The 25600-nt window shown below is 42.8% G+C and overlaps 1 protein-coding gene across 7 annotated transcripts in view; it reads right to left on the bottom strand.

The window, feature by feature from the left end:
- plxna4 (plexin A4) overlaps positions 1-25600 on the bottom strand; it is a 721825-nt gene that overhangs the window by 580932 nt on the left and 115293 nt on the right. The window contains exon 5 of one of the 7 annotated variants that reach the window (XM_059987084.1): positions 4853-5054. The exons of the other annotated variants lie outside the window; for them this stretch is intronic. Coding sequence (XP_059843067.1) covers positions 5001-5054 — 54 coding nt within the window. The 3' untranslated portion in view covers positions 4853-5000. Of the gene's footprint in view, positions 1-4852; positions 5055-25600 lie in introns of those variants that run through there. 7 annotated transcript variants of the gene reach the window in all.

Genomic DNA, 25600 nt, shown 5'->3' with positions numbered 1-25600 from the left:
TCACTTAGATCACTTTTTACCCCCTTTCTGATGTTTGGTCTGAACAACAACTGAACCTCGTGACCATGTCTGTATACATTTTATGCATTGAATTGCTGCTACAGGATTGGCTGATTAAATATTTGTATTAATGAGAAGGTATACCTAATAAAGTGTCCACTCAGTGTAGCGTCCTCCAGTCAGTACTGATGAAGCAGGTTTCGAGTAGGCCCCTCCCTCAGCGGAGTTTACATTGCCTCACTAACTGCAGGGTGGTTGCTGTGCAATCCTGCAGCACAACCATGACAACGCTTCAAGAACATACAATTCAAGTGTGTTTATGCTTCAAGAATTATGCAAGGACACTGGGCTGTAGTTGTGAAGGAAAAAAATAATGCAAGCAGAGAAAGTGACCCTCAAAACAGTGTCTGAAAGCCAGAATCAAAGGAAAATGAAAAAAACCCACGGTTTCTAGTAATCTGTGATGATGCAGCTCAGATACAGTGCCCTCAGGCAGAGAAGAACAAGGGATAGTCTGATATCAACCTTCACAGCTACAAAGAGTACAATATGGTAAACAGTAGCCCCAGGTCTATAGAGGGAACAAATGAGAGATATATCACTGAAAGAAAAGGGAGGTTTAAGAAATACCTTAACGCAGAAATTGGGTAGTGTTAAGTCTGCTGCTACAGACAGACAGAAGCAGAGCCCATAAATTATTCTAAAAGGGAATTAGACAGTTGCTTTGGAACAGAACTATTAAAGGGATGGATGCATGTAGGAGAAGATGAGAATGGGAGCTTCAGCAGAGAATGCACCAGCAAATTCTTAATGAATCAAATAAGGTAATAGTTGATTATTCTTTGAGGAACAGTAAGTTAAGCCCCCCTGACTACATGATAAATATGAAAATTGACATGGTGAGGAAGCAGACACATGTACGGCTAATGAAAGCTTTACCGGAGTAACTCACACAAAATGCCGGAGGAACTCAGTAGGTCAGGCTCTGGAGCTGCACAGCAGTTAGCATGATGCTATTTCAGCTCAGGATGTTGGATTTCAGAGTTCAATCCCATCGTCCTCTGTGAGGGGGTTGTATCTCCTCCCCTGGAATGTGCAGTTTTCGTAGGGTTTCCTCCCTCAGTCCAAAGATGTACAAGTTGGTAGGTTAGTTGGTCTTTGTAAATTGTCCCATGGTTAAGTGAGGGTTAAGTCGGGGTTGATGAGCGGCGTGGCTCAAAGTGCACTGTTTCTCAAAATAAAGAGATAAATCTATGGAGATGAATGAAGAGTGGACATTTCAGACCAAGCCTCTTCATCAGGACTCATATTTACGGTGTTTATCACCAGTCAAGGGTCAAAAGCCAAGAATAGAAAACCTGGCCAATTTTCTCTACCATCCAATCCTGGTCCACTCCAAAAGCACCGCCGTCTTTAGGCAACTCTACTACAGATCAAATCCTCCTGAGATATCTTATCTGAAGGAAACAAAGTACTTATTAATCAACTGATTTACATAGTAGACTGCAACACCAAAGTTGCCTGTCCAGTTTCCTAGACTGCAGCCCAAGTGATTCTCAGAGCTCCTTCAGAGCGTTCAAAGTTCAAACTAAATTTATTATCAATGTACATATCACCCTATACTACTCTGAGATTAATTTTCTTGCAGATATTCACAGTAGAATAAAGAAGTCCAATACAATGAAAAATTACACACAAAGACTGACAAATTGTGCAAATACAAATCAAAGCACGTAACAATTATAAATAGATAGATAGATAATACTGAGAACATGAGTTGTCGTCCTTGAAAGTGGGTCCATAAGTTGCGGAATCAGTTCAACGCTGTGGTGAGTGAAGATACTCACGTTGCTTCAAGACCCTGATTGTTTAAGGGTAATAACCATTCCTGAACCTGGTGGTTGGGGTCTTGAGCTTCTGTACCTCTTTCCTGATGGCAGTAGCGAGAAGGGAGCATGGCCGGATGGTGGGGGTCACTGATGATGAATGTGGCTTTGCTGAGACAGCCTTCATGTAGATGTGCTCAGTGACGGGAGAGCTTTACCTGTGTTGGACTGAGCTCTAGCCACAACAGTGGAGTCCATCAAATGGAAAGCCTGGTGTTACCACCAAAATTGAAACGCTTGGATCTTGATTAAATGTTGTTCCTCCATACTTAATCAAAGTCCAGCTCTCAATACTACTTCTAACTCACAAGTTCGTTCAGCTCCAACTCTTTCCCCCACTCTCCAGACTCCACAACCTCTAAAAAGACGTTGTTGCAGTGACAAAGGTATTTTGGAAGTTCTCCATGTGCCCATTCCCAGAGCAAAGCCTCATTTATCGATCAAAACTTATTAGGCAAGAGTTTACAAGGCAAGTGGCTAACAGTTGGGTAAAGGATACTGAGACTTAGAACATCTAACAAACCAAATGAAAGACAGGTTTTGATTGATTGATTTAGAGATACTACATGGAATAGGCCTTTCTGGCCCTTTGAGCCACGGTGCCCACCAATCCCTTATTTAACACTAGCCTAATCACAGGACAATTTACAATCACCAATTAACCTACTAACCTGTACTTCTTTGGACTGTGGGAGGAAACCCACGCATTCCATAGGGATGACCCAGAGAACTCAGAACTCCAATGCCCCAAGCTGTAACTACGTCACTCTAAACACTACAGTACATTATCCAAAGGGCTAACTCTGTTTCCAAAGTCCTACAAGTTCCTGGAACAGTGTGAATGAGCTAAGAGTTTGAACCATGGTGGCATTACTTAGAGTAAGGGAAATAGCCCCAATTCCCAGTACCATTATCGTTTTGCATCATTTGAAACTCTAATTAATTTCACCAACTCAACATGCATTTGGAAGGCAAAAAAAAGCCAATAATTTGTCTATTAAACAAAAACTATTCTCAGGTTGGCCCAAAATTATTCAAGCATGATTGAACATTAGTTTAAATTTAAATACACACAAGGTTTGTATTGGCAGGAATGTTTCAGCAGAAGTAACTTAGAACATTTTTGAGCAACAGCTTTTTCTCAATCAAGTGACTCTGGCACATGGCAGCAAATCCCAAGGTGCCCAGTACTTCGGGAACATTTTGCCTTTCAAAACTTGTTGTGGCCCTCTGAAGTATGGATTCCGCCCTACTCAGGAGCCGGCCGTCTCTGGAACACTATACTCGCTTAAAACCAAGGCAGAGTTATCCTGCAGCAACACACACAAACTGCTGGAGGAACTTGCCATGTCAGGCAGCAGCCAACGAGGAGAGAAAAACACTCAATGCTTCAGGATGGGAAAGGAAGGGGGCAAATCCATTCACAACTGGACTTTGGAATTCTGCTTTCATTCCTGTTTTCCATTCGATCCGATCATGACCCAGTCACGTACAGTATATCTGCTCTAGGAAAGTATCTTTATCTTAGTCCCTTGTTCTGTGAACACATTTTCCATTTTTTTTCCTCTGTGACACGGTTTCAATTTTTTTGTGTTTAAGACACCCTAGTTTTACAGAACAGCCATTTTACTGTAGTGAAACAAAAGTGAATGCGTGCCATTTTCTGAAGTATTGACTTCACGTATTGATTTTACGTACAGAACAAATTCTGACTGATATGAATTATTTACTTATTGTTTATTGAGACAGAGCACAGAGTAGACCATTCCAGGTCTTAGGGCCACACTGCCAAGCAAACTCCCAATTTCATACTACCCTAATCACGGGACAATTTACAATAACCAATGAACCTACTAAGCAGTACATCTTTGGACTGTGGGAGGAAACCAGAGCACCCAGAGGAAACCCACACAGTCTCAGGGAGAATGTACAAACTTCTTTTAGGCAGCAGCGGGAACTGAACCCGGTCGCTGGTACTGCAAAGCGTTGTGCTAGCCGCTACGCTACCATACTGCCCCAACATCCCATGGATGTCAGACAGACAAAGAGAGATACAACAGCAAATTAGGCCCAACGAGTCCACACCAATCACAAACCACCTATTTACACTAACCTTCCATTAGTCTGTTTTATTTAATTTCCCCCTCCATTCTCATTGACTGCTACCACTCACCTACACATACTCTGGGCTAGGTAACCTACCAAACCAAGCATGGTTGCATAGCGGCTAGCATAATCTCTTTACAGTGCCAGCGATTACTGATCAGGGTCTGATTCCTGCTGCTATTCCCCTTGTGACTTTGTCAGTTTCCTCCCACAGTCCAAAAACGTACAGGGTGGGGTTAATTTTTAATTACTCACTGCAATTTGCCTACTGCCAAAACATGTCTACAGTGGACACCATCTCCCTGGCCCTACTTTCATATGGACAGGGAAGACACCTACGTCAGTCTGTTGTATATTGACCACAATTCTTCCTTCAGTACTATGGTTCCAAGCTAACCAATCACCAAACTCTGAGGCCTGGGAGTCAACGCCTCCTTCTGCAACTGGATCCTTGACATTCTGGCCAACATATCGCAAACAGTAAGGACAGGCAGAAACTTCTCTGCCATGATTATTCTGAACACTGGTGATCCACAAGGCTACATCCTCTGCTCTTTACTAGAATCCCTGTACACTCATGACTTTGAGGCCAGATTCTGTTCTAACTCCATCTACAGGTTTGCAGATACCACTGTAGTGGGCCTCATCTCAAGTAACGATGAGTCAAAGAACAGGAAGGAGATAGAGATCTTGGTGACACACTGTCATGACAACAGCCAATGTCAACCAGAGAGCTGGTTATTGATACTCATGTTCAAAGTTCATTTATTATTATGTATGCGGTATACAACTCTGAGATTTGTCTTCTCCAGACAGCCATGAAACAAAGAAACCCATGGAAGCTGTTCAAAGTAAAGCATCCACCCCTATGTACAAAAAAACAAGAACATCAAACACCCCCCATGCACAAAAATTAAATCCTGCATATGGCAAGAACATCAAATCCCATACCCCCTCCTCGCGCAAATCCATCACCAAACTTGATGCTTCTGTCTTTTCTGTCTGGTTTTATTCAGTTCCCACTGCTGCCTGTAAGGATTTTCCAGGTGCTCCAGTTTCCTCCTATAGTCCAAAGACAGAGTTAGAGTTAGTGAGTTGTGGGTAGGTTATGTTGGCTCCGGATGAATGGTAACACTTATGGACTGGCTCCTTCCCCAGCACATTCCCTCGCTGATTTGATTTGATGAAGACAATACATTTCACTGTAAGTTTCGATGTATATGAGATAAATAAAGCTAATCTTAATCCTTCATCATGTTACAGTACCATTAGGTCTTCGATGTGCCTCTGTTTGCATGAGTCAGGAGGCCAGCCTGTGAAGTCTTTCCTGATGAGTATAACCTCTGTGTTACGGTATAACTCCTGCAGTGACAAGCTGAACTATCAACAGATCACACAGTGACCCAGACACCGTAGGGGTCACTGCCTAACCAGCAGAGCGCTCAACAGCCTACAGAAACTTGACCTCTTGCCTTGGGGCCGATTGTGTTATTTACTGTTTAATTATACCCACGACCCCTGGGTTGAAACAGTACTTTTCAATTAAACAAAGTGTCACATATTTTACCGCAACCAAGTGTGTCCAGCCAGGCAGGAGCCTGATAAAGAGGAAGGGAGGTGCACAAGGGAGGGAGAGAGGGAGGTGCACAAGGGAGGGAGAGAGGAGGGCAGGGAGAGGGGGCGATAGGGCCAGCAGAAAGACAGATAGACAGACACAGAGAGAAAGAGGAGAAAGGTGAGAGAGCAAGGAGAAGAGGGGGAGAGTGAAGAGCAGGAGAGGGGAGGGGGTAGGGGGAGATGGGGAAGGGGAGGCGAGAGATGGAGTGGGAGAGGGAGAAGGGAAAAGAGGGAGTGAAGGAGAGAGGGGAGAGGGGAAAGATCTGGAGAGAGTCGTAGAGAGTGGGGGAGAGTGCCAGGAGAAAGGGGAGAGAGAGCCAGCAGAGAGACAGGCAGATGGACAGATACAGAGAGAGAGGAAAAAGGTGAGAATCAGAGCAAGGAGAAGAAAAGGTGAGAAAAGGGGAGAGAAAACAGAAATTGAGGCTGATGATTTAACATATTAGAATGATTAATAGCGGATTACAAGTCAGTAATAAATATGCATCCTGCACCATGTTTTAATTGGATCATTGCTAAAAATATGCAGATATTAGCAGCCAAACAAAGTGGTGGAATGCGTCATTTTCCTTATAACTGCAGTGTATTTGGATGTCCCAAGCCATTCTCCCTCCTAAGGTAAACACTGAAGAAGCAGTGCATCTTTTAAAAACAACTATGGATCATATGCTGCATATATGAAACAATGCAATCAACTCCAGTTGTTAATAAACCTTTAGTTTGAAAACTGGCTCAGTCAGCAACACTGATTTTAATGGAGGGCAAACATCCCACTCCAGAAATTTCAGCACATAGTCTGGGCTGATGCACCCATGTGTTTTCAGACTGCGAGTACACCAAAAACGTTATAGCGTAATTATACAGGGTCTCAGTGACACAGCGACTGTAATATTGTGTGCAAATCTGAACAATATAAATACAACAGAGGCAATACAACAAAATTTGGCCAGATTGATTACTGGAATGGTGGTGAGAAGTGGAATTGTTCTATATGGAGTGATCAAGCTGACTGGTAACTCTCCTGAGTTTAAGAGTCAGAGGTGAGTTCAGTGAGATAGACAAACATCTTATGAGACTTGACAGCGTTGAGGCAGGGATAATGTTTAATTTTCCTGGCTGGGGTGTCTAAAACCTGCGGGGGAGGGGGGGGGCCACAGTCTTAAAATGAGGGATCAGCCATTCGGGAATGAGATCAGACATTTTATTCCACTCGAAGAGAAATGAACCTTTGAAATTCTCTGACCTAGAGGGCTGAGCATCAGGTATTGAGTATAGTCAAGGCAGAGATTGATAAGAGTTTTGGATGTTAAGGCAATTCAGTCTATGAAAGTGGCACTGAGGTATAGAAGAAGTTATTAGGTGGGCAACAATGGATCTCAGGTGCCAAATGGCCCATTCCTGCTTCTTGTTCTTTAAGATTAGCCTTATTTGTCACATGTACAGCAAAACATACAGTGAAGTCCATCGTAGGTGTCAATCAGAGAGGATGGTGCTCGGTGGCTCTCGGCTGCCGCCACACTTCCAGCATCAACATAGCATGCCCACAACTTACTAACCTCACCTGCATGACTTCAGAACGTGGGAGGAAACCCACATGGTCATGGGGAGGTTGTACAAATTCCTTACAGTCAGCAGCAGGAATCAAACCAAATCTTACGGCTAGAACTGTGAAGTGTTGCTCTAACTGTGCAACATGCCGCCCTAAAGCCAAAACTTCCAAGATTAAGCTCATGTTAACTTATGTTTGATTTGTTCTTGCAATGGACTTGCTGCGGCCGCAGAAAGAGCATTTTGATGGCACGCAACACACAGGACATTAGAGGCCTGATGAAGGGTCTTGGCCTGAAATATCGACTCTTTATTCCTCTCCATAGAGCAGGCCAAGTTTCAGAATCAGACTGATATAAGTTGTGAAATTTGTTGGTTTGTGGCAATGGTGTAATCCATAAACACTGAAACTTCCAATAAGAAATGGTGCATGGAGCTTAGAAAGATCGAGGGCTATGGTAATCCTAGGTAATTTCTAAAGGACATGTTTAGCACAGCATTGTGGGCTGAAGAGCCTGTAATGTGCTGTAGGTTTTCTATGTCTATGTTTTCTAAATATATAAAAAAGTGCAAAATGAGACTAAAATAGTGAGGGAGTGTTCAAGGACTATTCAGAAATCTGATGGTGGAGGAGAAGAAGCTGTTCTTAAAATGTTAAGTGTGTTTCCTCGGGCTTCTGTACCTCCTCCCTGACAGTAGTAATGAGAACAGGACATCTCCTGGATAGTGAGGGTCCTTAATGATGGATGGCAACTTCTTGAAGCACTGCCTTCTGAAAATGTTCTTGCTGGTGTAGAGGCAACTGCCACGTTAGAGCTAGTTGACCACACAATCCTCCACAGTCTTTTTTTTCCAATCCCGTGCATGTGAGCCTACATACCAGGTGATGATGCAGCCAGTCAGAATGCTCTCCACAGTTCATCTGCAGAAGTTTGCTGAAGTCTTCGGTGACATACCAAACCTCCTCAAACTCCCAATGAATTATTGCTCTTGGTATGCCCTCTTTGTAATTGCATCAATATGTTGGACACAGGATGGATCCAGGAACCCTTTTCACAGCCAACCCTTTGATGAGGGCCAGTGTGTTTTCTCCCGACTTCCCCTCCCTGAAGTCCAGAATCAATTCCTTGGTTTTACTGACATTGAGTGCAAGGTTGTTGCTGCAACACCAGTCAATTAGCTGATCTATCTCACTCCTATACACCTCCTATTCACCATCTGAAATTCTGCCAACAACAGCGATGTCATCGGCAAATTTATAGATGACATCCGAGCTCTGCCTACCCACACAGTCATGCGCATGGAGAGTATAGCAGTAGGCTAAGCACGCATCCTTGAAGTGTGCTTGTATTGATTGTCAGCGAGGTAGAAACTAGGAGAGGGAAAACAGATGCAAAAGCCCAGTGAATTTTATTTCTTTTCAGAGGAAGCTTCACTGCATATTATTTGCAAGCATTCTTAATTATAATTCAATATGTGCTTTGCTATTTCAACAGATCAATGGGATGCAGTGTGTTGTGCCTGAATATGCGCTGATTAAACTATCTGGGTGAGCATAATTAGCTTCACTCGTTGAATATCAAAAGACCCAGAGACCACCTGCATGACTGAACACCACAAAATCAATAGAGAGGCACCTGAATGGGCCGAGGCTTTGGTAATTAAAAATTATTTAAAGAATTGGATCTCATAATGATGCACCTTGTTTGCAAAATAAAACCATTTTGTCTGCCTCTAAGATTGCTGAACCATAAACAATATCTCCACTCCTTTTACTTGCTGTTAAAGAAGTTGAGTGTTGACAAATTATAGCTTTGTTTTACTGTTCAAGACATGGACCAGCATTTGTTTTGAGCTATCTCCTGACTGGAGGTGGTGAATAATCTTCTTGATCTCCTGTGTGTGGTGAAAGTATCCTCCACCCAAAATTCTGCCAGGTAAGGAACCCAAAATACAAGAAAAACACACACACACACCTACCTACCTAGTGGAACACAGCAGGCCAGGCAGCATCGAAAGGAAGAAGTACAGTCAACGTTTCGGGCAGAGACCCTTAGTCAGGACTAGATGAAGGGTCTTCTTCCTATAAATGCTGCCTGGTCTGCTGCATTCCACCAGCATTTTGCGTGTGTGTGTGCTGCAGGGAATCCAGAAGCTCGATTTGACAGCGATGAACCATGTTCAGGGACATTTATTACCCTTCAACCATCAGGCTCCTGAACCAATGTGGATAACTTCACTCACCCCAACACTGAACTGATCTCTGAACACCACCCATGCATACACTCGCTTTCAAGGACCCTACAACTCATGTTCTCAGTATTAATTATTTACTTTTTTTATTATTTGCATAATTTGCCTTTTGCATATTGGTTGTGTGTCATCTTTGTGTGGAGTGTTTCATTGATTCTGTGTATTTCTTTGTTCTATTGTGAATGCCTGCAAGAAAATGAATCTCAGGATAGTATATGGTGACATATATGTACTTTAACAATACTTTGAAATTTGAAGTTATGCACAAATCAGGAAAGGACAGTGACATTGAGATAAATGTGGAAGTGATGAGCCCCCAATAACCTTACATCTCTCATACTTCTAGGTAAGGCAAGAGACCAAGAGCTCTTTGGAGTGGAGGAGGATGAGAGGTGACTAGATAGAGTCGCATAAGATAATTAGAGGCAAAGACAGAGGGGTAGCCAGCGTTGTTTTCCCAGGGCAGCAATGATTATTACGAAAGGGCATACCTCTAAAGTGATTGGTGGAAAGTATAGGGGAAAGTCAGAGGCAGTTACACAGAGAATGGTAAGCGGATGGAACGCCCTGCCAGGGCTGGTGGTAGAGGCAGATACATGAGGGACATTTAAGAAACTCTTAGATAGGCACATGGATGATAAATTGAGGACTATATGGGAGGGAAGGGTTAGATTGATCTTGGAGTACAACATGGGGGTGGGGGGGAGAGAAAAGGGTCTGTGCTGTGTTATGTTCACATTCTATATTCAAACCCACACTAGCTCTCTGGTAGAAGCCCGAGGGGCTGTTGCACCTGAGACGGACAATCTTCACAAAAGTATTAAATAAAGCAACAAATGCAATCAATATCCAAATAACAAAGATGTCAGTCATTCAATTTTACTCACTCTAATTTATAGACGTTATTGATTACATTGCTGTGTTGTTAAATCATGCTAAGCCTCATCTTTTGACAACTTCAACTCTGTCTGCTGCGCTATAAAAGCTGGGCTCAGCTCCTGTCCCAGAGGAAGCTGACATGTTTGGGAGGTGACTCTGAGGGAGCTGTCACGCATCTTTGCCGTGTTACTTGTAGACGCAGGGTGCTGCTGTTGGAAGGGGTTGGACAGTTATTTGAGAAATTGGATTTTCTATTGATCAGACTGCTTGTCCTGGCTGGTGTCAAACTCTTCAAGTGCTGTTAGACCTAAACTCAGCTGGAGTACTAGAAAACACTTCCATCAAATTGCACGGGTAAATAAAGAGGCTGAGGACTGTGTGAGGCTGACATACTAACAACAGGTTACACAGTCACTGCTGCTGTCAGCACAGGATATATGTGACTCAGGGTATTTAATGGAATCTGCTTTAACCCAGAGAGAAAGCAGGCTCAAATGGAAAAGACTGGTTCAGCACTCTGCTCAAAAGTCTCTCTAGCATAGGAAAGCTGGGAGAGGGTCAAATAATGTACAACTTTATTTCATTTATTTTGAGATACAGCACATTAAGGCACAGCAGTTACCACTCAGGGCATTCCAGGGTTTGGAGTTCAATTCCTGCTGCTGACTGCAAGGAGTTTGTACATTCTCCCAGTGAGTACATGAGTTTCCTGTGACAGTCCAAAGACATACTGGTCGGCAGGTTAATGAGCCGTTGTAAACTCCCCTGTGATTAGGTTAGTGTTAAGGAGGTGGGATGCTGGATAGTGTTGCTCTTTGGTCCAGAAGGACCTGATCTGCATTGAATCTCTAAACAAAATAAAATTAAAAATAAATAAAAAATTAACATGGCCTGCTCCAACAAGCCCATGCCATGCATTTAAACCCGTGACCAATTAACCCATGAACCCATACGTCTTTGGAATGCTGGAGGAAACCAGAAAACCCAAGGGAAACCCACATGGCCATGAGGAAGACATGCAACCTATTTACAGGGGAGGAAAATGAACCCAGATTGCTATCGCTATAGTATTGTTACATTAACTACCACACTACCCTACCAACCAAACTCTAATAACCACATGTTTACTGTCCAAAGTTCAAATAAATCTATTATCAAGTACGTATATGTCACCATCTACTACCCTGAGATTTGTTTTCTTGTGGGCATACTCAACAAATCCATAATAGAATCAATGAAAGACCACACCAACTTGGGCAGTCAAGCAGTGTTCAGAAGACAACAAACTGTGCAAATACAAAAAGAAAGACATAATAAATAGATAGGTAGATAAGCAATAAATATCAAGAACATGAAATGAAGAATCCTTAAAAGTGGATCCATGGGTTGCAAGTACATTTCAGTGATGAGGCAATTGAAGTGAAATTGGTTCAAGGGCTTGATGATTGAGGGGTGATAACTGTTCCTGAACCCGGTGGTGTGAGTCCTGAGGCTCCTGTACCTTCTTCCTAAAGATAGTAGCAAAAAGAGGGCATGGTCTGCATGCTGGGGTCCTTGATGATGGATGCTGCTTTATTGAGGCCATGTAAATGTACTTAGTGGTGGGAAGGGCTTCGATCAACAGGAATGAAGGGAAATCCCCAGTGGCAAAAACAAGAAGTCATGTCCAGCTATTCTGAACCGAGACCCCGGAATCAGATTGAAAATGTAGAGTCTTTCGATGTTAATAGAAACCCCAGGTTCAACAGAACACAAATCCTCATCCCAAATTTCCTCATTTCCATCTCCCTCAATATGGATGAAATCAATGAATCTTGATCTGGGTCACACAAGGAGAAGACATGAAATCAACATCACTCAATAATGACAATGAAGTGATTGTGGTTCTGATGATTTACAAACACCAGTCATTAATGTGGTCTTGAATTGCTTGTGGTATTCAGCAGCTCCAAAGCTGACAGTGCACAGATGGATAATTACACCACAGTTTTAAAAAGAACACACAGAGGGCTACAGTCTAATTCTTCAGCCACTCCTCTTCATTCAACTGATCCATCTCTGGGACCCATCTCATCCATCACATATAACTGCTTCTTCAAATTCCTTCATTGTAAATTCAATGTGATACATTGTTTAAATTTACTAATAGACTTGTAACTTTCATGACATTAGGGTGTCCCATACTCTACTCAGCCAAAGATATGGTGAAAGATATGCTGTTACCATAGACCAGGGGCTATTGTTGTTGTTGTTCCTTCTCGTGCTTTGCGGCACATCGGGTGGTAACCTTGCCATTTCTTTAGCATTTTGTCTGTTTTGTTAGCGAGGTCGAGTTGCTGGCTCAATGTTCAACCCAGCACAGATGGAAAGCCTGCAAGGAGCCAGCCGGATTCAAACCCAAAACCGCTCGCCTCAAAGTCCGGTGCGGATGCCATTACACCATCGGCCAGCATAGAGTAGGCACGCCCAGATCTTCTTTTATGCCATGGTCCCCACGTGAGGTACCCCTGCCCTAGGGGAAATTTCTACACAGCAAGATACACAGAAACAATCACAAGATGACATACAGATTCCTGTCTCAATGAAGCATACAGAGAGGTAGTTATTGGCCTGTATAGTTGAAGAAATCTACCTTACTCCCTGTTGGATCCTGGTGACTTTGTGATCCAGAGGTTTTTCAGAAGTTAAGAATGAGGCACAAAACGTCGGCTACAGCTGTTTATTAGCGAAGAGCAAATAGGGATAAAGAGAACCAAGAAGTTGTGGCCACCTCATCCTAAAAATAGACCTGCGGCTGATTTTTCTACACAATTTCATGAGAAAAGCAGCATCTCTGGCAGAGTAGCATAACTTGCATAAGACCATATGACATAGGAGCAGAATTAGGCCATTTGGCCCATCATGTCTGCTCTGCCATTCCATCATGGCTGATTTTTCATCCTTCTCAACCCCATTCTCCTGCCATCTCCCTATAATCTTTGACAACCTGACTAATCAAGAACCTGTCAACCTCCACTTTAAATATATTCAATGACTTAGCTCCACAGCCATCTTTGGCTTTGAATTCCATATACATGATGTATATGAAGACATATGTACCTTAATAATAAATTTACTTTGAACATTGATTGGATGGTCTAATGGAGTTTGCTGTGGATTGTCAGTGACTTTAAACTGCAGCTCCATAATACACTGAAATTGATGGAGTATGATGGTTTGAGTCTATTTATAATTTCAATTAAGGATTTTGCTCATGAATTAACACTGGGATAATTCAATATTCCATCAGTCATTTGCATAAAGATGTACTATATTTTTTCCTCACTGAAAGACCATTAAATACAAAAGAACTTTTGAGGGAAAGAACTATCCCAATGAGGAACTGGAAACAAATGGGGAAAAATAAATGAAGAATCTCACATGAAATAGTTATTTGACTCTAATCAGCTGCATCCCATGGAGAAACAATCCAACAGGGCTGAGACAGTCATTTCCTTAGATTGTATAATCAGGGTGGTAAAAATCCTACAAGAGTGATGAATATGGCCCAGTCCATCATGGGTAAAGTCCTCCCAACCATTAAGCATGGGGCACTGGTGCAGGAAATCAGAGTTCATCATCAGTGACCCCCAGCATGGCTCCCGTCTTGCTGTTGTCTTCAGGAAGAAGGTACAGGAGCCTCAGGACAGGCACCACTAAGTTCAGGAACAGTTACTACCCCTCAACCATCAGGCTCTTGAACCAAAGGGGATAATTTCACAGTGTCACTTGCTCCATAAGCTATGGATTCACTTTCAAGGACTCTTCAACTCACGTTCCCAATATTTATTGCTTATTTATTTATTATTATTGTTTCTTTTTGTACCTGCAGAGTTTATTGTCTTTTACAATCTGGTTGAACACCTCAGTTGAGTGGTCTTTCATTGATTCTGTTATGGTTACTATTCTATAGATTTGTTGAGAATGCCCACAAGAAAATGATTCTCAGGGCTGTATATGGTGACATACTGTACATGTACTTCAATAATAAAATTTACTTTGAACTTTGAAAGTGGCAAAACTAGGAGAGTTGCTCCTTCAAGCTGTCGGTGACACAGGTTCAATCCTGACTCTGGCTGCACATTCTCCAATTGCCTCTGGTGCTCCAGTTTCCTCCCACATCCCAAAGACACGCAGGCTGGCAGGTTAAATGGCCATTGTAAATAGTTTTTAGGAGAAATGGTAGAATCTGAAGGGAAATTGAGGAGGAGATAATAAAATGAAGTTAATGTAGACCTCATTCCATGTTCTCTAAGTGACTGCATGACAAGATAGTCTCAGGCCCTGAAGGTCAGTACTGAGGTCAACCTGACCATGGCAAACCTGAGCTCAGCTTCTTAATCCGAGTGGACAAACAGGGTAATGTTGATGGAATTGTTGATGAGAAATTGGTTTAATGAAAACCCAAGCATCACATGAAGATCACCTATCCTTGCCACTGCCTCTGGTGATGGAGAGTTCAAAGGACACTTCCTCCCAAGCAAATTTATTTATTTATTTATTGAGCTACAGCACAGAATAGGCCCTTCAAGCTGCAACAATCCGAGCAACTGTGTCTCCACTGTCTGCAGATTTTCTCTCGTCTGCCCAGCAACCCGATTTTAACCCTAGCCCGGGGGTCGGCAACCCGCGACTCCGGAGCCACATGTGGCTCTTTTACGTCTGTGCTGCGGCTCCCTGTTGCTTTGAGAAATAATTGGTTGTGGCGACCCTTTTCCTGGCACATCCGAACCGACTCACAATTAGATAGCCTACGGGGGTTTGCGAGCACAGAGCTTTGGAGCCTCTGCGCCATGGGGGCAGGTTGAGTGAGGCTTAAAAGTGAGGCTGAAGATTTCGAATAAAGTTTGTCCTTCGACTGCAGTTACCGACTCCGTGTCGTAATTTTAGCGCTGCGTGTAGCACACCGCTACATGGTCAGTATTTAATTAAAATGTATTTTATGTTAGTTTGTTAGTTTTTGAAATGTAAATCTAAATTTGAAGATTATGGTGATCTTGTACAATCTAAATAAGACGTTGTGGCGACCCATTTCCTGACACATCCGAACCGGCTCACAATTAGCCAGCGTTCAGGCTAAGGGAGATAGCCTACGGGGGTTTGTGAGTACGTGTCTTTTGCAGCATCCGCGCCCATGGGGGGCGGGTCGAGGGAGGCTTAAAAGCAAGGCTGTTTAGTTCGAATAAAGCTATCTTTGACTGCAGTTTACTGACTGCGTGTAGCACACCGCTACAACGTGTTTTTATCGCTGGCTGTCCAGAGGGGAGGTGCTGAAATGCTTTGTCGCGTGTCTGGAAGAAGTGAAAACTTTCCTGGGCAGCAAAGGGCTCACCTTTCCTGAGCTGGAACAGCCAGAGTGGCTGGAAAAGCTACACTTCATGGTAGACATGACAGCGCACCTGAACACGCTGAACACAGCTCTTCAACGGGGTAAGGACGTACAGCTCTGCACATGTTGGAGGATGTTTTGGCATTCGAGCGCAAGTTGACGTTGCTTGCCAGAGATTTACAGAAAGGCACATTGTCTCACTTCCCCAATTTGAGCGAGTTCAAACAAGGTCACGACTTGATAATTTCGGAGTATTTACATTCTGCAATCAGCGCAATGCAAACATCGTTTGGGAAACGCTTCTGTGAGTTCAGAGAGGAAAAAAACACATTATCCTTCCCGGTCACTCCCCTAAGCATCGATCCATCCCTACTGAATACGACTGCATTGGCAGGTGTGAGTCAATCTGAACAAGGATGATAAATATTTTAATTGCCTATTATTTTGCGTATATTCATATGTTTTCATTGTTCAGTGAAATAGTCCTTTTATTTTTCAGGTTGACAGCTGGCTGACGTTATTTTTGGTTTGCTGCTGGCGGCAAATTTAAGTTTGGCGTTTTTCATAAATACAAGAAGGACTCAAATAGACGTTGAGTATTTTACTTAAAAGTAACCTTCAACCCAACGTCTTTTTTTCGGAGGTCAAAATGTTTTTGTTGCATGCAGAAATGTAATTTCGTTTTCTCTGCAGGAGTTCATCAATTTCATAAATGCAACACATTATAGTTTGTTTATACATAGCATAAAGGCAAAACAAAACGTTGTATGCAGTGTTATTTCATTTTAAATGTCAAACGGGTTTTGCGGCTCCCAGTGTTTTCTTTTCTGTGGGAAACGGGTACAAGTGGCTCTTTCAGTGGTAAAGGTTGCTGACCCCTGCCCTAGCCTAATCACAGGACATCTACCAACCGGTACATCTTGGAATTGTGGGAGGAAACAGGAGCACCCAGAAGAAACTCGCGCGGTCACGGGGAGAACATACAAACTCCTCACATGCAGCGGCAGGAACTGAACCCAGGCTGTTGGTACTGTAAGGTGCTGTGCTAACTACTATGTTACCATGCCTAAAACTACTCTCAAACCAAACTATAATCCTTATACGAGAAAGGGTATTTAACCAACTGCTCTGTTCTTGAATTAGGGAGGTGCTGCTGAGCATGAGGGTCATGTGGAATACCATTGGTGGGGAGTAAAAAATGAGCCAAAACATTCAAGATGGATGACAATACACTTATTTTACTTTGAAACATTCAGTACACATGTAGTTGCATACTTTTTTAATACTGTAATCGAATAACACTCTCACATGCCCACACACACACACACACGACATGAAACTTTAATATCTGGGTTCTCTGACTGACCAAAGTGTGAAGTGTGGAATGAACATACCAAAGCCCAACAGATTCAGTGAACAATACGTTGTTTATTAAAATGACTACTCTGATGGACTCTGGAAGTTTTCACAATTTTGTGAGCCACTAAACAACCACTTGACACTTTCATCAACCTTCTACAACCAATACAAAACACCCTGGAGATAGAGACACACTTCAACACAGGGGTCATTTTAGGAGCAGGGAAACTGCCAATACCTGAAGAAAATCCAATACTCCCCAGAGAAAAAAGATTTCTTAGCAAAGACATAGATTAACATCACAGCGTTTAAGCAATTATGCCATATTTCTTTACCACAGGTGAATAAAGAGATGAATCTGCCTACCAAATTTACAGCCTTAATTTACCTGAGCCTACCCAAAGTGACACATTTTCAAGGATGACACAAAAGTACGATTAGCAAGTCCAAGCAATTACTATAAATCAGTACGTATAAATTAAGCCTGAAATTCCTGCATTATTCCCACCATATTAAGGCTTTTAGCAGGCACAACTGTTAGTAATAATCACAGTGTCATTACTGCTGTCTGCCTCTGAAGTATCACACAGTTGTCAGTGAATAATGTTTGTGAGGGTGCAGGAATTGCACATTGAATCATTTGGACAGACTGCATTTTCAGAGAAATAGACAGTTGAGGTCCAAACGGCAGCAAATGATATTAAGAGAGGTGACTCCTTTTTGGAACTAATGTGGTTTAATGGGTATGCACACCCATTACTGCAAGGCAGAAATTAGGACAATTGACCAAGTTTATCAACTTAATTAAGTCAGCACCCACTCACATGATTAACCTTCTGATTCTTCTGCTACACATGCCAGATGCAGCTTTAACTTGTGCAGTAAAATATTTTTACAGATTTATCACAAATCTATTAACTTTAAAGACCCCATCTCCTGTTTTTCTGAAATGTATGGTGATTTCGCTTTCCTTTCCAACAGGTATGTTGTCAAATCACCTTCTCCCCCAGTCCCAGTTCCCTTCCCCACCTCCAACCCCTCCAGTGTTGGCAAGGTAGCGTAATGCTATTGCTGTGTGAGGGGCCAGTGTCTGAATCAGAATCAGGTTTAGTATCACTGGCATGCATTGTGACATTTGTTAACCTTGAGGCAGCAGTACAATGCAATAAATAATAATAGAAAAGTAAGTAAATTAATTTCATTAAATATACATATTAAGTTAAATTAAATAGTGCAAAAAAACAAATTTTAAAAAGTAGTGAGAGTGTTCATGGGTTCAGTGTCCATTCAGAAATTGGACGGCAGAGGGGAAAAAGCTGTTCCTGAATCGCTGATTGTGTGCCTTCAGGCTTCTATACCTCCTTCCTGATTGTAATAATGAGAAGAGGACATGTTCTGAGGGGTCCTTGATGATAGAAGCCACTTTTCTGAGTCACTGCTTCTTGAAGATATCTTGGATTTTACAGAGGCTACAACCCACGAAGGAGCTGACTAAGGAGCTTGGACGTTCTCTCTGTGACCACATGGGTTTCCCCAGCTGCTCTAGTTTCCTCCCACAGTCCACAGACATACAAGTTAACGTGGCTGTAACTCTATGGTGTGGGTTTGTTAGACCAGATGCTGCATCCTTAAACAAAATGGCATCATGGTTTTTCCAGATTTTTCCCATCAGGTGCCAGCATTGAGGGCTACGTTTGGGTTGAATGGACCTTCTTAGTGAATATTAGCGAAAGATGAGAGCTTTCAGGCAGTTCTTATGGGAGTCTCTGACAATGCCTCATGTGTCTTGCTGAGTAGCACTCTTGTGCCTGAAGTCATGAGGCTGCAAGTTCAACTCCCATTCAGCACTTCAATCCAGGTGTTCTGGATGACTAAGCTGGAAATCCCATCCACTGGGATTCAAACGTTCACCTCAGGCTCCAAGGTGGATATGACATTGCAAAGGAGGCCAGAGCTTCACAGGCAATTTCTAGGTTTTCGTTCCCTTATGTCCTGAAAGTCAACCAACGCAGATCACAGGGCTTTTTGAAAGGTCTGGTCATGGTGATTTGAGCATCGTGACAGTGTGAGGCAGGTTTGCTGGAGAAGCTAATCTAATCCTACCTGTCATTTCTGTAGTCTTCTACTGTGCAACTCCAGCACGGAGAATATTACAACATAGTCTATATCAAATCTTTACATGATGGATGCCCACTCTAACATGCACAACTGGATGGGTTTATCTTGCTCTCCTTCTCCAAGGATGGTCAGATTATTGTAGTGGAGAGGCTTGTGAGCTCCTGAGAGCAATGCTGTCCGGAGTTTAGCCATCTGGCGCATTGCTCCTGGTAGGGTCACCCATGGTGGTAAGGTCAAGGGGGAGGTTCAGACAACGAGTGATCCAACCAAGACCTCAGTGGTGAAGCTAGTGGAAGATGACAACAGTGAAGATGGAGGAAGGCTGCAGCAGTGAAGGGTCCTCATTCATTTTGCATTCCATGCCACTGGACCCTTATCCGTCAAGGACTGAGTGTGGCTGCCAGTGCATCAGCCTCTCCACGTTAAACAAAGCCATGCATAGGCTTTCTCCATTAAGGAAATCTACTCTAACATTCCGGATCCAATAGACAATCCCTTAGGACAACATCTTACTCGGCTCATGTGATAGCATTACTGCTGCTATCTTCCACCCAGCTCAGAAGTACTAAAGCCAAAGCTCTTCCAGCTGGCTTCAGCCTCCTGATGTAGAAATGCAGAGAATAAGTAACCGTGCTGCCCGCCCACTCAGCTTTAACTTACAGTGGTATCAGGAAATCAAATCATCTTGCATTTTATCTCATCAGAATTCAGTTCTTAATTGTGCAATTTGGTTATGCATACCCCAGCAGTACCATGGTGATTTTCAAGATTCAAGATTATTTAATGGCATTTCCAGTACGTAAGTGTAAAGGAGAATGAAATAATTGTTACTCCCGATCTGATGCACCAGAAAAATATACAATGTGATAAAGAACACAATAATTATAAATACATAAGATAGCTTATGTTGATAGGTTGATTGTATGTCCATGAAGTGGCTCTGACAGGAAAAGATAAAATACTGGAGGTGGGGTGGGTTATTGGGTGGAGGTTACTACCTGGGGAAAGTAACTATTTGGAAGTATGTACCTGGCTGTGATGTTGGCCAGAATGTCCATGGATTTTGAAAGGGCATGAACATTCTAGCTAACATAGGCATTTATATTTACCGTACGTCCTCCAAGAGGACCGCAGCCTTGTTGTTGGGTTTGGAGACTTGCGTGCCTCAATGACCAAGAGAGCTACGTTGGCTGGAGTCAAGGCTTTATACTTTGGCTCTTGTAGGGTCACCCATGCCAAACAGGTCAAAGGGTAGAGGCCAGACTGACAGGGGTCCACTGTTCATCCAGGTTCGAGGGTTCAGCTCAGGGCCAACAACCCTAACTGGTAAAACAAAACTGTTCTGGAAACAGCAATGAAGAACCCTTCTACATCTGAGTGTGACAGTATTCCCAAGTCTCCACGTGGGACTCGCATAACTGGCAGTAGTAAAAACAGAGAGGAGGCTATTGACACAGTGAAGGAAGCCCTGAACACCACCAGAGATGGCGGACTGTTCATTGCTGCCGTAAATGCCAGAGGCCTAACGGGCAGATCATGCACCGTATACTTATTGTGGGGGATTTTTCGTGATGTATTGGATTTGAAGTAACGATCATTTCACCTTCCTTTACACTGGTGTTGATGAATAGTATCTTGAATCTTAAAGACGTCGACACAGGGCATAACAATTTGAATACAAAGTTGATCTTTGATTCCCAAGACAGGGTTGCATAGGCAAGCACCAGACTCTTGCAAACTTTTACTGATTTATTCTGAGGTACAATGCAAAACAGGCCTTTCCGGCTGAATGAGCCACACCACCCAGCAGCCTGCCTACTTAACGCTAACCTAATAATCGGAGGGCAATTTACAATGACCAAATAACCCACTAACCAGTATGTCTTTAGACTATGGGAGGAAATTGGAGCACCCAGAGGAAACTCACAGATTCACGGGGAGAATGGACAACCTCCTTACAGACCGTGCTGGAATTGAACTCCGCAACACCCCAAGCTGAAATGGCGTCATGTTAACCACCATGCTACCACTGCACCATACTTCTCCCCCGGCTATTACTCAGACCACTTTTATCTACCTTAAATTGGACAAATCCTCCCTGGAAATGAGAAGGGCAGGAGGCAAAGATTAGTCTTTTTCAGATGCTTATGGATTAAATAATGCAGATTACAAGAATCTGTTTGGCCTCTGCAGAACAGCGGATATAATAAATGTCTACCTAAAGAGAAAGCAGTGGGAACAACATTCGTCAGAGCAACTTCCTCAGCACAAGGTAAAACCAATTAGTATTAATTTGTCCACATGTAAATGAGATAGATTTATTTTAAGTAGTAACATTTAGGACAAGTCCTTTAAACATACAACAACAACTGTGGCCGTGGTTTGGAGGAGAAAGTAACTTTGGATATATAGTTCTTAAAGCTTTTTGCTGGAGGGTTTGGATCACCAAGTATCAGAATTTAACTGAGATTGGTTGCAATGATTAGACAACAGCTCTATCTCCATGTCTACACCACAATACAATGGATAAAGGCTAATTAGTAGGACCTCGAACTTCCTCTGCCTAGCAATTCCTGTCTTCCTAAATCAATTATGGCTCCCAGAAAAGAGAACAATTGTTAGCTGTGGGGATTAGAGAGCAGACTTTGATACATAGCCCAGGCCAGCTCTCAGGGCAAGGGCAGTGTGTTCTGAACACAGAAGATACCACTCACTTGAAGATGTGAAGCGAGGCCTCTGGGGCGTTTACAGGAGAATGCTTGGGCTCGATTGCACAAGTGTCCTAACTACCAGAACAAAACTGTACCTATAACCTCGTCTTCCTGAAATCCAGCCAAATCCAACTGCTTAATCAGAATCAGGGTTATATTCTCCACGTGAAATTTGTTGTTTTGTGGCGACAGTACTGTGCAGGCATAACAAGATACTGTAAGTTACAATAAAAATAAATAAATTAGTGTGAAAGAGGAATAGTGAAGTAGTGTCCATGGACCATTCAGAAATTTGATGGCAAAAAGGAAGAAGCAGTTCCTAAAACATTGATTATGCACCTTCAATGATGACAGCAATGAGAAAAGGGCATATCCCAGGTGGTGAAGGCCCTTAAAGATGGATGGGACCTTCTTGAGGCACTGCCTTTTGAAGATGGCCTCAATGGTAAGTTTTGTGCCCATGGTGGAGCTGGCCGAGTCGATATCTCAGTGAATCCTCTTCTGATCCTGTGCACTGATGCCTCTGTTACAGTGTATTCTGGAGTTATGGAATTTCAGCTGCAATCAGTCTTTAGATCTGAATGTGCAGATCGAATTTAAAATGCAGCTCAGAACAATTGCCTTCCTGGAGCTGTAGAATGGGGTCAATTGCAAATCAAGTAACACTTATTGACCCAAGATGTCTGCATATGCATGAGTGCAGCCCAGAGACAGTAGTGATTAACATTCAACTTGGACATCTGAAGTGTTAGTGGGAAGATCAAGGTGTCTTAAAATTATATGTAATTCAAAGGAAGCACTGTAGATACATTGTAACTTTAGAATTATCCTGCTGTTATCTTTCATCTTTAGCATATAAAAATGTCAAGTAATATTGGATCAGGGAGCCTCTAAGTTAATAGTATGCTTGCTCGTGTGCTGAATAAACACTTCTATATCACCAGTTTCAGTGTTTCCAGTGTCTTAGTTCACTGTCAAAGCACCTCCATACCAAATACTGATGCAACCAGTCAGAAAGGTGTCTACCACACATATAAAGAAATTGAATAGTGTCTTTAGTGACATACCAAATCTCCTCAAACTTCTAATGAAGTATAGCTTCTGGCATGTTTTCTTCAGGATTTCATTAACATATTGTCCCAGGAGAGATCCTCTGAGATGTTGATGCCCAGGAACATGAAACCACTCACCCTTTCCACCACTGACCCCTCAATGAAAGTTGGTGTCTGTTATTTTCTTCCCCCCCCCCCCACCAAAAGAAAACCTTCTGGTTCAACAAGCCCACACTGCCCTATTACATCCATGTGACCAACTAAGCTACTAAACTGGATGTATTTGGAAAGTGGAAGGAAACCACAGCACTTGGAGGAAATCCACACGGTCATGGAGACAATGTACAAACTCCTTACAGACAGCAGTGGAATTGAACCCAGGATACTGGCTCTGTAACAGAAATACACTATCTACTGTGCTGCCTTGATGTGTTAATACCCAGAAACAAAGCAACTCACCCTCTCCACTGCTGATGTCTCTATCAGTCCCGATGTGTGTTCTCCCAACCTCCCCTTCCTGAAGTCCACAATCAGATGTTTGATCTAGCTGACATTGAGTACAAAGTTGTTACTGTGACATCAGTTGACTAGTCTATCTATTTCCTTCCTGTATGCTCCTCATCATCATTTGAGATTCTGCCAACAACATTAGTGTCATTAGCATGTAAGCTGTGCCTCGATACACAATCATGAGTGTAGGGAGAGTACCAAATTGGGCTAAGCATGCATCTTTGAGGTGCACCAGCGTGAGGAAGGGATATTGTCAACAATCTATATTAATGGGCTTGAGTATTTGATCCTTCACAATATTCCGTGTGGGAATTTAAACTGGAGGAGACTTTTTTTTTTTAAAAACGAGGTTGAGTTGCGAGCTCGACATTAACCTGGCACAGATGGAGAGCGCGCTCGGGAGCGGTCTGTCACTGGATCGAACTCGGGAACCTCCGTTCTCGAGCCCAGCGCTGATCTCACTGCGCCACCAGCCAACCAATAAGGAAGTCAGGAATCCAACTGCACAGGGAGGTACAAAGACGCAGGGTTTGAAGCTTGTTGATTAGTACTGTGAGGATGATGATATTGAACACTGAGCTGTAATCTAGAAACAGTAGCCTGACATGAGTATTGCTGTTATCCAGTGGAGACGCAGTCAGATTGCATCTGCTATAGACCTTTTGTTATACTAGGCAAACTGCAGCGTATCCAGGTCCTTGCTCAGGCAGGAGTTAATTCTAGCCATGATCAACCTCTCAAAGCACAAAATATGCAAGATACACTCATCTCGAGTATTTCCTGAGAAGTTAAGGTCTATTTCCAAGTCATTACCCAGATGAGCCAAGTTACTTAAACCTGTTTAAATTCTAATCTTTGTCAGTTCCGATTGAATCAGGGACCCAAAATATTATTTACTAATTGGAAGACAGTTTCTCAGGTGCCCACAATAGACAATAATCAACCTGCACTTACAGTAAAATAATAAAAAGGCAAAATAACTTTGCATTTTATCTTTTATTAAGGAAACTCCAACCATTCTAAAAGAGTCCTGGCTTTCAACACGTTGAGTGTGGCTGGACTTGGGATTAAGAAGGACTAGAAAGGTAACACTACAATAAGAGGATTAACAAACAGAGAATATTTCAGTCAGGAACACAAATATTCTCAAGTGAGAGATACCAATTCACCCCACTGAACCTTTTTTTAGCGGTTGTATCAGGGACTAAACCCTTATTTAGAGATACACCACAAAACAGGTCCTACCGGCCTAACAAGCCATACCTCCCAGCAACCCGCCTATTTAACACCAACCTAATCACAGGACCACGTACCAATTAAACCTACGAACAGATACATCCGTGGACTGTGGGAGGAAACTGAAGCACCTGAAGGAAACCCATGTGGTTCACGGGGAGAACATACAAACTCCCCTTACAGACATTGCCAGAATTGAACTCCAAATACCCAGAGCTTCACTCCTGTGGTGTTATTACAGCCTGGGTCATCTTGTTCAGCCAACCGTAGGAGTTTATCAGTCTTTAAGATAAACCTCAAGTCCAAACTTTAAAAATGGGGATTTGTGCCAAATTGACAGCTGGACGGAACAGGAATAATGACTGCCAAAGGCAATCAGACCCTATTTTATAATCAGCCTGCATTTCTGGTTACTACAGTGGTAGGATTATATCAGTAATTTTTACACTTCTCAAGAGATAGCCAATTATAGACACACAACAGCCTGTTTCCTGCAACCCAGCTATAGTCACTTCCTCCCAACCAGGCCACTTCCCATTATCTGCTCAAAGATCAAAGTACATTTATTAGCAAAGTATAAAAGCCGATTAGCATTCATTTCAGGAGGTCTACAATACAAGAGCAAGGATGTGATGCTGAGGCTTTATAAAGCACTGGTAAGGCCTCACCTTGAGTGTGGCGAACAGTTCTGGACTCCTCATCTAAGAAAAGGTGTGCTGGTGTTCAGAAGTGGCTCACAAGGATGATTCCAGAAATGAAGGGGTTATCATACGAGGAACATTTGATAGCTATGGGTCTGTACTCACTAGAATTTAGAAGGATAAGGGGGTATCTCATTGAAACCCTTCGAATATTGAAAGGCCCAGATAGAGTATATGTGGAAGGGATGTTTCCAATGATGGGGGAGTCTAGGACAAGAGGGCACAGCCTCAGGATAGAGGGGTGACCTTTCAAAAC

Source organism: Hypanus sabinus, chromosome 13 (assembly GCF_030144855.1).
Source record: "Hypanus sabinus isolate sHypSab1 chromosome 13, sHypSab1.hap1, whole genome shotgun sequence".
In the NCBI taxonomy this organism is placed as follows: Eukaryota; Metazoa; Chordata; class Chondrichthyes; order Myliobatiformes; family Dasyatidae; genus Hypanus; species Hypanus sabinus.
Note: the sequence above shows the minus strand (reverse complement) of the source record. Positions and strands in the feature narration are given on the sequence as shown.